General features: G+C 26.4%; 1 protein-coding gene across 1 annotated transcript; it reads left to right on the top strand.

Annotated features, from left to right (window-relative positions):
- Positions 1 to 11,064: 11,064 nt before the first annotated feature.
- Positions 11,065 to 13,751, top strand: LOC127288999 (translin). The gene is made up of 5 exons (XM_051316730.1): positions 11,065 to 11,335; positions 12,176 to 12,272; positions 12,352 to 12,567; positions 12,894 to 12,973; positions 13,055 to 13,751. The coding sequence occupies exons 1-5, from the start codon at positions 11,264 to 11,266 to the stop codon at positions 13,295 to 13,297; spliced, it is 708 nt and encodes a 235-aa protein (XP_051172687.1). The 5' UTR covers positions 11,065 to 11,263; the 3' UTR covers positions 13,298 to 13,751.
- The last annotated feature ends 1,141 nt before the right edge of the window (positions 13,752 to 14,892 follow it).

Genomic DNA, 14,892 nt, shown 5'->3' with positions numbered 1-14,892 from the left:
GAAGGTTTATGTATTTTTTTATTTTTTTATAAGTGCTCAAATTTTCGAGTTATGAATTTTTAAAAATCTGATTTTTTCAAGTTTTTTTTGAAATACACCTAATTTTATTTTTGTGCAAACAAATATATATATATATATATATATATATATATACCTGTTAAAAATTAAGAGATTCAATTTAATTAATTGAGAATATTAAGATTAAATTCTAATTTATATTTATTTATACAGGTTAGGTTACCGATATTCACGTAATATTATACGGTTAATACCAATTATAATTTACTTAATTATTAAAAAAAAAAACACTTAAAAAAATAACTAGGTAATCTTTCACAAACTGTTTAAATAAAATTATTAATCTTAATTTAATAATAAATAAATATGTTTAGGCTACATTTTTATTATAAATAAGTGACAACCAACGCATGCATTAAAGGTGCTTATATACCTCAAATTTCGATCAGATGAACATTATTTCTGGACCGTGAAAATGCGTGAAAAGTCATTTTCACGGCGGGTATTTTTGAATTGTTTTAAACAAAAAATGTTTTTTTAAGAAATATAATATTAAATAATTGTTTTAATATGTAAGAACACTTTAAAATAGTGATAGAGAGATGATTTGATTAAAAAATTTAGCAAATTTTGCTTTAAAACGTTTTCTGCTACAAGAAAGTGTAAAATGACGAGGTTTGTGAAATGGTTTGTACAGTGCTTCTTCCTTGTTAGTGTCTCTCAGAGTTTTGTTTATGTTATGTCGGTTCTTTTTAACTTGTAATAAATAATGAGTGCTGAAAATAAATCGGTAAGTTGAAATGTTTATCAAATGAATTTAAATTCAACTAATTGTTTCGAATAACTGAAAGAAACATGTACACATGTACACTGTACAAACCATTTCACAAACATCGTCATTTTACACTTTCTTGTAGCAGAAACGTTTTAAAGCAAAATTTGCTAAATTTTTCAATCAAATCATCTTTTTATCACTATTTTAAAGTGTTCTTACATATTAAAACAATTATTTAATATTATATTTCTTAAAAAAAACATTTTTTGTTTAAAACAATTCAAAAATACCCGCCGTGAAAATGACTTTTCACGCATTTTCACGGTCCAGAAATAATGTTCATCTGATCGAAATTTGAGGTATATAAGCACCTTAAGGCCTGAGCAGAATAGAAACGTAACCGGAATCGTAATCGCAAACGGAAACCAGAAGAACCAGTTAGAGAAGGATAGATATACCGCTACTAAGCAGGGCTGAGTCGCATAGAGTAATAAAATAATAGACTTAACCAATCAGCAGATTTCTTTATCTTTGTGCTCAGAAACTGCTACCATCTGATTTGGCATGTAATTAAATTGTCAAATGAGATAACGCATATTCGATTGTGGATCAGAATGTAATATCACGGTTGCAATTGATTGGTTTCCATTGTCCCCACTCGCCATTTGTCATAATTCTCGTCAACTACCGCACCCTGCTCTAGTAAAAATTTAGTAACTTTATAGTAACTTTTAATTTCAACAATAAAGTCACTAAATTTTTACTACAACAGGGTGCGGTACTTGACTTAATACTTCGAAATTATTTTACACATCCACTAAACAAACTGCACTAAAAAACATTCAAAACAAACCGTTAAAAAAAAACATTGAAAATACATAGAGTGCTATAGAGAGTTCACAGTCAATTATTTGAATATATTTTTAAGTAATATCTTTATATCAAAAAAAGTGAAAATTGAACAAAAAGCATATATAGACGCATTATGAAGTACCCTTATGTGAGACATTCCAACTGAATAAAAGCTTTTTTGGAATGTAAATGATTTTCAGTCTGTTTTAATCGCGAGAGTGACAAATGACATTTTTTGCAAAGATACATATACACAAGTGTGCATGTGTATGTGTTTTTTTTTTTGGAATGTTTCCTCGCCACCCAGTAGAGAGTAACTTCTCACTCAGCATTCTCGGCAATCTTTGATCGGTTGGTTTTTATGAAGGTCGTACGAACTATGCGAGTCTACCCACTTACTCCAGCTATAAGTACATATATACATACACCGGTACATGTGCTTACGCCATTCAGGCCTGCAAAAGTTGTATAGATAGATATATATATATATATATATATATATATATATATATATGCGTACAGTGCTCTACATTAAAGAGCGTAAAAAAGGACATCGGTCAAATTACTATAATACTTCATTACTATATATGTAAATTTGTCATCAGAGGTGAAAGAGGTGACAGTAGCTACTGCAGGAACGTGGCTTTTTTTCCATCAAGGCCAAATCGTAATTAATTGATTGGGAGCTTATGGTGTAATCTGATTTATAACTTTTATTCCTAACTTAATTTAACTGCTGATAATGGATTATTAAACAATTCCTTATTGAAAATTCCAGCACGTGGAATCCTGATCCGATATAGGTTCCTCTAAAAACTAGAATCTACTTGGAATTCTATGCCCTGGTTAAAATTTCCAAATGATTTCAGATTAAATCCAGACAGATCAGTGAATCAGTCCGACTTAATCCAGAAATTGTACAAAAACAATCTGCAAATGATCCATATTAGTCAGCAATCAGTCGGGATATGAAAAGATAAATCCGAGATCAGTCCGAAATAGTTCGAAATTGACATGAAATAAATCCGCAATTAGCCGGCAACAATTTGATTTTAGTTGGATCAAAAAACAATTGGGATCTGAAATACTGCGATACGCCATCTGGTGAGAGCCTTGTTGTGGTGGCCATGTTTTCATTCCGTGTTTCTCTAACATATACAAAAGAAAGTGATAAAAAACCAAGATGGTTGTCACAAGAAGGCTCAGGGGTGGGTCAGTATCGCGTGATTTCTGATCCCAATCCAAAATAATCCATAATTTTTATGTAAACTATCCGCAAACAGTACGCAACAATCCAGATTAATTATACTGTCAAAAAATTGAATGCGACATGAGTCCGTAGCAATCTGAAATCTTTATTATAAATCCGGTATTAGTCGACAATAATCCTGATTTAATCTGATAAAAAATCGTAATTCGAAATGAGTCTAGAAAAAATCGGAATTAATATACAGAGTGATTTTTATGTTTCGGACACCCTGAAATTTCTTTTGTTTATTTAAAAAACGAAAAAAATTAAATTAAAAATATTTAGAGGGTCCGGAACATAAAAATTACCCTGTATACAAAATCAGCTGTCGCAGTCTACTCTCTTAATTTGAATCAGTGAAATTTCACTGGTGAAATAGCTAGAAGTCGGTTATTGAATCATTTAGTGAAATTTTCACTGAAAATCAGTCATATATCACTGATTTTCAGTGAAAATTTCACTAAATGATTCAATAACCGACTTCTAGCTATTTCACCAGTGAAATTTCACTGATTCAAATTAAGAGAGTAGACTGCGACAGCTGATTTTGTATACAGGGTAATTTTTATGTTCCGGACCCTCTAAATATTTTTAATTTAATTTTTTTCGTTTTTTTTCGTCTAACAGTCAGGGAAATTCTACAGTTTAGGGAAAAGACATAGAATTTACTTAATTTCTGGAATTTTAAAACAAATTATAAAAATTAGAGCAAAAACAGTGCCATTTTAATTTTTGCTCTTAGGATTTTTAAAGAGATTTATCATCCTTGCACTTTTGGTAATTTTTACTATACTTAAAGTGAAAAATATGAATAAACTAATTTTCCAATTCTAAAACAACAGTTTGATTTTATTTATACATATAAATATAGACTTATGTGGAGAATGCACATGAACATCAGTGAATAAAGTTATTCCGCGTCCTCATCAGAGTCTGCATGCAAAGCAAAGATGGCGGACTGCGATAATTTATTAACTAGTCCGACGAGTGGAACCTGCTGGTACCTTGACGGTTCTTTATATATTCCCTCGGAAAGTTTAATGCGAGGACTTTGTCTCAAGTGTGTGTGTGTGTGTATTTGATTCTATGTCTAGAAAAAAATCGCAAACTTTTTAATAATAATTCGCACCGCTTTATTAAAAATTAGGTAATTACTTGATTACTTAAATTAATATTCATTAATTAATTAATTTGGCAAAAAATTATGTAACTTATTTAAAAATAGATAATCCTTTTCTTTATAATGTGTTTTGAAAAAATTTACTCTTATTCGCCAAAAAAAAAATATAATATATGAAATATTTAGAATTTAATCTCAAGAATTAATCTTTGTCTTGGAATAATGTAATTTCACAATTTCTTTTCTCATAATTTGCTAATTTACATTTCCAAAATTAAAGCCCGCATTCCTATGGCGAGGATTTTTAGCGAAGGTACAATCTGCCACTTTCTCTCGCGGCCTTGCGCGATTCTCTGTCTTAAATATATATATATATATGTTTCTCAAAATCATACAGAGTGTCGAATTAAAATGTTGGCATAATTTAACTGTAGAAATTTTTTAGTCAAATTAATAAATAAATTAGTAAACTAAAAAAAGTGTATAACAAAAATTACTCGTTTATTATTAAAAGTGAGAGTTTTTGAAAAAAAAGGTGGAAATCATTAACAATTCTGCTAAATTTTTCAGACTACAATTTTTAATATAAATATATATTTTTATAAAAATGTTGTTCTTCCATTTAATTATATTTTCAATAATGTATTTATTTGTCAATTGTATTGCAACGATTACCATACCAATTGGTATAGTAATTTTTACCGTGGTAACGGTAAACATAGCAATCGTTGCTATTGGGATATGGTTGCCATGACAACTGTTAGTATAGTAACGACCGTTATACAATTAATTAAAAAAAACTATTTTGAATTACGTTTAAAAAAATAAAAAAAATTTTTTATGACATTATTTTGAGAGGAATTCTGATTGGACATTTCAATAGATAGAAAATTCTCAAATAGTGTGACATAAAACATAAAAGCGCCTAGGGCGCTTCTTTATCGCGGCGCCACCACCAATATACGAAAGGGATTAACCTTGTATTCCTCTTCAGGTATGCTCTATTGCGGTTTTATGTATGAAAACCACGTACTCGCATGCGAAACACTTGTCTATCTTTAGCCTTCGCTTTGCAGATTTGTATTCATAGAATAGAAAGGCAAAAAAAAATATATAGTATTGTATCATATCAGTTAAAAAAAACTGAGAATATCAACAAAATCTCAAGTATAAATTAAATTGATTAAAAGCTTATAGGACCAAAAGCAAAATTCGACTACTGAGAGAATAAATATTTCTTTGAAACAAAGAAATCGGTTTTTTTAAAATCACTTTTTGAATCAATGATAAAATTTGTTTGAATTAAAAAAAGTTTTCTTTGAATCAAAGAAATATTTCTTTGAGTCAACAAAAACGAAGTAAAAAATAATTTCTTTAAATCAAAGAAAGTTTTCTTTGACCCTATATATATTTATATAAATGTCCAAATTTCTTTGATTCAAAAAAAATTTCGTTTGAAACAAAAAATCTTTTTTCTAGGTGATGTGAAAATGGATCCGCCATTCTGAATTTATAACTTAAAATTCAGTTTCAGAGTCCAGTAAATATATTTTTTATGCAATATTTAAAATTTTTTATTAAAAAAATTTCTTTTAAATAATTGATTTTGGATTTGCAATTATTTTTAAAATCAAAAGAAAAAATAATTTTTGAAACTGAAAGAGAATATAAAAATAAATTTTACTTTAGTATTTTTTTTGAGTTTCTTTTTTATTAATTAATTATCGATTTCTCACGATACGCATGAACAAAAATATTGTGATTTAATTTCAAGTGTTTTCAAACTGTAAACTCGTATATATATTTTCACGAGTTCTTTTTTTAATCTTTTTATTATCTCCACTCACATTAGAGGTTTATTTATATTCATTACACGTGTAATTAATGACAACGTACGCTGCATATTAACCAGGATTGCAGGATAATGGGCTTGTTAATTTTTCAGTTTCAATTTACGTCTTTTTTTATACATCTGAATTTTTTACAATTAATACAATTTTTAGAAAAGAATTTTTTTTTACTTCATTTTTTTTTTTGAAATTAAATGTAAGAATTAAGTTTTTTTTAACATTCTGTTATTAATAGAAATTTTTGGATTTTTTTTTTGCTTTTTAAAAATTTCTTAAACTCGTAATACTGACATTAAGAAAACAAAACATTCAGTGAAGGCATTGGCATTTAATTGGTATTTGTCCGCGAGTCTGTCTCCATCTAAAGTGACCCTGACATTTACTCAAATGCATTTTGCATATTATTTCCAGTTACTGTAAAGAAACTATCACAATATTAGCAAAATGATTAATTTAATTTTAAACGTTAAAATATTTTTATCAGGAATAATGAAAAATAAAATAAACTGCTCTACTTTACCGACTGAAAAACCAATTTTCTTTAACGTTAGTCGATAAAGTAAATAATCCTTTTTAGAATTATTTTAGAATTTCACAAGTTTTAAATCATGAAAAAATGGTGTATTCTTGTTACAATTTGTATATACAACAATTTTTATTTTAGCTTTGCAAGCAAGTTAAGAAACTTTAATTTTTTTTCTCTCATTTCTTGATATTATGCGTTTACTTTCTCTTTATAATTCTTTTAATTTATATTTATTAAATAAATAATGAATAGCTATTTAATAATTTTAAAAATGTGAATTTCACAGTAAAATGGAATGTTAATTCTCTATACTAAAGTGTGAAATTCATTACTGTCTGAGGTTGGATTAATCACAACCTTCGTTTACCTTTTGCAGCCACGATTATCTTCGTTTTTTTATGAGATTAAAATCTTGTGGCAGTAAAGTGTGTCTGATGACTTTCGTAAATATATGTACACAACATGGCAATTGTATATTCCATAATAGTGTTAAATTTTTATTTTATTTTTTAACAATATTGTTTATTTTTCAAAAAAAAAAAAAAATAATAACAATGGAAATTCTTTCCATAATGCGAATTTCTCAATTCCTTCTAAATCAATAGAATCCAATTTAGAGAATTTTTCAACTTCATTTGAAATGTGTTTCTTTACCTACAGTCGATATTTAGAATAATTTTTTGCCAAATCAACTTTTAGGTGATTTCTATCATATTAATTTGTATATTTTTTCCCTCTAATCAGTTTTATAGAACTTCAGTTTCTGCATTACCAACCAATGTTTAAGAAAGGGCCATCTGTTTTACCTACAGTCGGTAATTATTTTAGTTTTTTCTTTATTTCAGACTGTTTTGTGATTTCTTACATTAATAAATTAGTAAATATATATAATTTTCCTCGATATTAATTTTAAAAAAATAATGTTTATTTTTTCGAATAGTTGTAGTTTTCTATTTTTTTAAAATAATGAAAGACAAGCATTCAATACGGCCCTGCAGTGATTCGAAAAAAAAAAAAATTAAAAAAAATGAGTGTCCAAAGTAGCACGCAGGTGATTTCTACGTCTCTCGAAAACTGCTACCAATCTCTACTCTTCGTGCTCATACACGTATATTTTATATGTGTGATTTTACACATATTTGTACAAGAGCAAAACGATCCTCGGTACACACGCCGATTCAGGTTTCAAATATTGATATGCTACTTCCGTTTTCTTTTATTTGTCCCATAGGACAAGTTACTTTATACTTTGTATGCGTTCAATTTAAATCGAAAACTTTCTTCAATAAATTTATATAGCGATAATATAAAATTTTCAAAGCTAAAAATAACTAAAAAAATTGTTTATTATTTAATTTTAAATTAAAGAACGAATTTTATTAAATATTATTCAAATATATTTTTCGTTTATTCCAATTCTTGTAAAATAGGAAAAAATTTGTTTTTAGATAAAACAGTTTTTTTGATAAAAAATTCGTGCTTCAAAAATTAAAGTTTTTCGGGGTTTTAAAATAACACTAAAAACAGTGCGATTTGCGGCTAAGCGATTTAATTCAATCAATTCATTACCTAATGTTCTTTTTTTAAACTATTTAAATGCAAGGTTTTATTATTATTTTTGATTCGAGAACGTCGAAGGTAGGCGTGAATATTTTTTTTTTTTTTTTAATAAAGGAGCAGCACTCCAAGGCGTATCGGGATCAATGACACGCCCGCAGATTCTTGAGGCATCCTCCACGACCTATACGTATACATATAGGTATATATATATATAGGTACTGGACAGAATTCCAACAACCTTCCCCGACTTCCCAGCAGGACCTACTGGTTTCTATTTATACACACTACCAGTGAAGTTGTGCTCTTCACTGTAATCCTTGAAGCACGCAATTTTGAAAAACTTGCTTTCAACCTGTTTAACAGATTTTTATTTACCCCAAACTTTTATTGAGACGAAAATTCATATTCTCATATAGTGTGTAAGATTTCAGTTATTTCGGAGTAAGTAAACAAATTGCAATGAAACTCACAGGAATTTTAATCATACATATAAAAAGAAATGTTTCCACCAAATATTAAGTCAAAATATTCACTAATTTTTGAGATTTCGAAATTTTAAAATCGTCGTTTCTCCTTTCTATTTTAACCAAATCACTTAATTTTCTTTTTAAATTCAGCTTAAAATAAAGAAAAAAATTCGTTTATATTAGGGTAAGTGCACCAATTACGGCGCGTTCATAAAAAATAACTATTATTACTCCCTCACAGCACCGAAACTTTCCCAAAGATTTCCTAAAGATTTATTTGAAATGTTCCGAATATTTAATTACAATGTTTAGTGAAAATTGTGTAAAGATTTAAATGTCCTGATTAAATAAATGTTTAGTGTAAACATTTCCTGAACATTTATTTGAGTGCGGGACATTTAAATCTTTACACAATCTTCACTAAATATTGCAATTAAATATTCCGAACATTTCAAATAAATCTTTAGGAAATCTTTAGGAAAGTTTCGATTATATTCAATATAACGATTGCAAAATGATTTAAAAACTATACTATACTATAATAAAATTTAAAAATATACTTTAAAAATTAAAACGACTTGAATCGGAAATTTCCTTTTAAGAATGCGGATTCATTATCTAGCTCCCAACCGATTCAAAAACAAGTGAATAGGTTTTTATTTCCTGGGTACAAACAAAATAATTCCAAAATCCACAGGAAAATCTCAAATTTGTTTTGAATTTTGGTTTAATTTTTTTCAAACGCACCGTTAAATATTTACCTAACAAGTCGATTCGATTTACAAAAGTTATTGTGTTTACGGACAGACATACAGACAGATACTTTCGCCGGACCATGATTTTTCGATTCAGGGGCATCTCAAAACGTGAAGATTTCATGGAAATAGAAAAAGTCAATTTTCGACCAATCATAATACCTTCTCATGTAATGAGAATGTAGAAATGTAATATTTTTTACACTCAAATCTCCCTATATTACGACTTTCTATATAACGAGCACTCCCTGCTTAAAAAGCTGGATAGAAATGGAAAGAAATAAATTTCTTTCCATTTCAATCCTATTTTTGAATCCGAAATTTTCAACAGTTTCTTTAAGATTCTATCAACTAAGTTTGATCAAAATCAATCATTTTTTAATCCTAAAATTGTCCCTTGCTGTTCCACATTATTATTAATTATTATTATTATTAACTATAATAATTTCCGTATTCATTCATTCCGTCTGTTCACACTTGAAGTTAGTCGTATTTTGTTCCTTTTGTTTTTCTAAAATTTTGACAATTCTTGATTTCGTAATATTTTATTGTTAACGCGACGGATATTTTTATTCATCGTCATTAATTAAGTCATATACTAAGTGACAGTTTAAAGTAAAAAAAAATATTGTTCATTGTGTGCAGCACCAGTATATTTCGTACTTGGTATTCATTATTATTTATTATATATTATTATTCATAAATTTATTATTATTAATTTGTTTTTATTATTAATTATTAAATTGTTATATTTTTTATCTGTAAACAATATAAAAACAGTTTGCTTTTTTAAAAAGTTTTCAATTTGTTTTTAATTTTTAATTTAAGTTTAAAGTTTAAAACATTACAAAGTTTTTTTTAGGTTTTATTTTTTCAAAATTTTTAAATATTTTTTAATTGCTTAATACTTTTTAAAATATAATTAATCATTTTCACTTTATTTAATTTTCTTTTTTTATTACATAATTTTTTAATATTTATTAATTATCAGTTAATTAAATTTTTTTGAAAAAAACATAAATTTAAAATTTTCATTTGCAACGAAATATTTATAAAAAATACAAAAAAATATTTAGCAAAACTAATTTTTTGTAATTTCAAAGATTATAAAAAATCATCGAACATTGACTTTATCAAAAATATTTATTTCTAAAATTTTAATATTTATATTTTAAAATTTTTACTTAAAAATCTTATTTTTTTACTATATCAATTCACAAAAAAATTATCTTACTCGTTATATACATTTTATCAATAAGAAAATCCATTCGTCAGTAATATCTTTTATCCCAACAATACTAGAATTGATTTATCAACATTTACACCGCCAATTGTAACTATTGGTTTTAATTTATGTTTTCCTTATCATCACTTTTTTGATAGATTTTTCCTTGGGTTTTCATTGTTGTTACCGTCAACAATCGAACTAATAGTTTTACAAATTAATTAAATTTAAAAATTCACATTTTAATGTATTTCTTAATAGTTTAATATATAATTTAATATTCCGAATTATCCAGTTAAAAGAAATTATAGATTGTTTCATATGCATATATATATAATAAGAAAAAGGGGTTATGTTTACAAATGTTACAGTTTATATATGAATGACAAATTTTAGTTCGATTTTTACAAACTAAAAGAATAATTAAAATTACTTATTGATAGGAATTCACAGTAGATAAATAACTGATGAATAACAAATATAACTGAATGAGCAAAGTTGGGAAACGACGCGCCAAAAGTAAATAGAGCTTATAAGGCCGTTCCAACAATAATAATATTTCAACGCAAGACAATGAATGAACGTTCCTTTATCCGAATTGACGTTTTTAGTGGAGGCGCTGCGCTACTATTGATAAAGCGGTTGATTTTTCTCTCAGTCAAGTTTCGCATCTACTATTTTGCTAAAATAAATTCTTTTCTCAATTTTTCCTTTCTATATACTTTCTGTTGTTCGTTGCTTTTTAGAGTTCTGACAGTCGGTTAACCTAAGTTTTATTCAGTTGTTTTTTTGGCTTTTTTGCGGCATTTAAAGTTTGTAGATAAATTATATTCAACTAATTATAGAAAAGTTGAAAACAATAAATAATGACTGAAGCGATGCAAGAAATTTTTAATTCTTTCCAAGATTATCTAACCAATGAACAGGATTTACGAGAGGTAATTATTAATATATTGTTTTTATTTTATTTTAAGGTTATGTCAATTCTGTTATTTTGCAATTAAATTGTTTCCACTTTTATTCAATATTTTTAATAACAACTGATTAACATTAAGAGTTTCTTGCACATTTTTTTTATTACGTATTAAATATTTTATTACTTATTTAAAAGCCTTATTCTTTAGATACTATTTTTATTATTAATATATTTATTTTATTCACCACCAAAGGACTTTGTATTTTTTGAAAAAAATAAGATCAAAAAAATTTTTATTGTTTCGGAGCCGATAATCAACACTAAATATATTATTAATAATAATAATGAGGACGTTAATGAAATATTGATATTTTTGTTATTATTTATTTTTTATTTCCTTTATATTTTCTTTATTTATAAATTTGAATGCTTCGAAAAAATTGTGTATGGCATAAGGAAAAAAAAAATTTATTTGATTAAAATAATTGGTTAGTTTATTATCAAATAAATATTTACTTGAACCAAGTAATTTTTATTTGACTTAAATAAACTCTATTTGGAACAATAATTTTTGCATTTGAAACAAATACCATTTAATTGACTCAAATAAAAATTATTTCATTCAAGTAAATATTTATTTGATAATAAAGTAACCGATTATTTGAATCAAATAAATTTTTTTTTCTGTACAATATACACATTTTAAGATACAAATTTTTCTAGAATTAATTATTAATTTATTTATTTAATTATAATGTACGGGCTTACAAGAAAAGAGAATAAAAATGCAAAAAAAATTTTACAAATTCAATTGTGTTTCATTTAAAATAATAATTTTTCTCAAATCATTTTTTTACAACAGGAAATTCGTAAAACTGTAAAAGAAATTGAAAAAACCGGAAGAGAAATTCTGATGATTCTTCAGAATATTCACAATGAAAATAAAGAAGAAAATATAAGTAAGTTTTTACAACAGAAAAACTAAATTATATACAAAATTTTATGGCTTATGAAAAAAAAAAAAATTTCTTTTTTCAGTCGTCTCTCAATATTGTGCCAAAGCTCGCGAATTATTTGAAAATGTTCGTACAAATTATGCAAAATTGGCAGAAATTGTACCAAAGGATCAATATTACAGATATCACGATCAGTGGCGAATAGCAACACAGAGACATTGTTTTCTCGCTGCGCTTACTGTTTATTTGGAGATTAAAGTTCTTGTCACTAAAGATACTGTCGCCGAAATTATCGGAGGTAAATTAAAGAAATTTCTACAAAAACAAATCTATAACATTATTAAAAATCTTTTAAAATGTTTTTTTCGGTTTCTTTCCCCAAAAGTAGTGATTAACAATTTTGATGAAATAATTTTATAAATCAAATGAATTTAAACTAAAAATACAGAAATTTAAAAAACGAATTGATTTAAATTAATAGAAAAATATTTTAAACTCAAAAATGTAAGAGAAAAAGTTTTAATGAAAATGATAATTTTATTATACAATAATATATTAAGTAATTATAAAATTATTATTATTATTATTATTATTATCATTATATTTATAATATAATATTTTTAGTTAAATCAAAAGCACAAGATGGATTTCATCTCGACGTTGAAGACTTTCTAATGGGTTTACTTCAATTAGCTTCAGAATTGGTGAAATAACTTGATTAATTCATTTACTAAATAATTATATTTGAAATTGTCTAATTTTTTTTTTTTTTAACTCTTCATTAGGTTCGTTTCGCAGTGAATAGCGTAACAAACGGTGATTTCAATCGACCTGTGGAAATTGCTCGCTTCGTCAGCGAATTGAACGCTGGATTTCGTCTCTTGAACTTGAAGAATGATTCTCTTCGTAAACGTTACGATGCTCTAAAATATGATGTAAAGAAAATTGAGGAAATCGTTTACGATCTAAGAATTCGTGGACTGAAACCAGAAAATGTAGTTGAAGCTCCTCCTCAGGAAATGGAGTAACTTTTTTTTCAAATTTCAAGTTTAATTTTTCACATGAAACTTTTTCTTGATATTGTATTAAAGTCTGATCATTCTAATTTTTCACATCGATAGATTGTAAGTTGTCTTCGAAGGATTAAAAAAAAAAGAAACATAAATTGCGAGAAATAATTTCTAAATGTCAATTTTTTTTCTTTATTTTTTTACATTTTTGTATGAAAAACTTGCCTTTTTTAATACCAAATTGGTATAAAAGGTATACAATTAAGACAATGGTACTACAATAATTTCTATATATTTAATGAATAAGAATTATATTAAGTAATATAAATTTTCCTATAAAGTTCAATATTATTTTGACAATGGAAATTATCGTAGTTTAGGTAGCAACAGATAAAAGTTGTATTTAAATGAAAAATGTTACATTGTCTAGTCTTTCAGGTTTTAAACTTGAAGTAAAGATATTTTTACAAAAGAGACTATAATTTCTAAAATAAATACCAGTTTTAGCAAAAAAAAAAAAAACTGTCTATTAATTTGAAAATTCATTTCAGTTTGCTACCATCGCTAACAAGTTTTTACACAGGCCCACTCCTTCTAAATACAATTAAGTAATTTATTTATTTATTGAACAAATTCAACAGTCTTCAAAATCAATAACAGGATTATCATAGTACAAAATTGTAATTATTAGTAATTATGGCTATAATATGTTATATGTAAAAAAAATAATTATTATGGCACCGGATCCTCTTTATAGTATTCAACAACAGCAGACAAGAATGAACTCATCGTTTGGTTAAATATATCTAAAGTTGTAGTACAATTAGAATGAATTGTATTAAAAGTATCACAGATTCTTAATAAGTAGATAAGGATCATTACAAAAATTACTTGTTTAAACAAATTAGTTTGTATTTAATAGTTTAAAAATTGAAAAATTAACTGATAAATAAAAAACCCCGCACCATTTACATGGGAATTTGGGGTCCGGTGAAATTTTCTGCAACTTTGAACTTTTGTAGTTTTTGACCTCCTGAACAAAAAATGTAAATGGCAAAATTCCAAAAACTGGACAGATTTTTTAAAAATTGAGGTTTAAGTTTAAAAAATAGTGTTAAAAGCGAAAAAAATTCAAAAATGAGTAAAACCAAAAGAACTAAACAAACTTTCTTAAAACTCGTTAAAAAAATAGTTTTTAAACCTTTTTTCGCCAGTCTGCATCCGCTATTTTGGATTTTGAAAAACTATCATCAAATTCGTAATCAGCGACCCCGAAAACCCCCGAGTAACGAGATTTAAGGAAATTCAATGTATTTAAAAAAATCGTCGGCTATTTTGGATTTTCAAAAATTCACATCAAATTCGTAATCAGCGACTCCGAAAACCCCCGTGTAGCGAGTTTTAAGAAAGTTTGTTTAGTTCTTTTGGTTTTACTCATTTTTGAATTTTTTTCGCTTTTAACACTATTTTTTAAACTTAAACCTCAATTTTTAAAAAATATGTCCATTTTTTGGAATTTTGCCATTTACATTTTTTTGTTCAGGAGGTCAAAAACTACAAAAGTTCAAAGTTGCAGAAAATTTCACCGGACCCCAAATTCCCATGTAAATGGT

Source organism: Leptopilina boulardi, unplaced genomic scaffold (genome assembly GCF_019393585.1).
Source record: "Leptopilina boulardi isolate dan_hultmark-lab unplaced genomic scaffold, ZJU_Lbou_2.1 LbouV2_399, whole genome shotgun sequence".
Classification (NCBI taxonomy): Eukaryota; Metazoa; Arthropoda; class Insecta; order Hymenoptera; family Figitidae; genus Leptopilina; species Leptopilina boulardi.
Note: the sequence above shows the minus strand (reverse complement) of the source record. Positions and strands in the feature narration are given on the sequence as shown.

Excerpts from the sequence above, each read along its gene's own strand:
- LOC127288999 (XM_051316730.1), top strand. The coding sequence starts at position 11,264 with ATGACTGAAGCGATGCAAGAAATTTTTAATTCTTTCCAAGATTATCTA. Across the intron at positions 11,336-12,175 it reads ATGAACAGGATTTACGAGAG|GAAATTCGTAAAACTGTAAA; the intron begins GTAATTATTAAT and ends TTTTTACAACAG. Across the intron at positions 12,273-12,351 it reads AAATAAAGAAGAAAATATAA|TCGTCTCTCAATATTGTGCC; the intron begins GTAAGTTTTTAC and ends TTCTTTTTTCAG.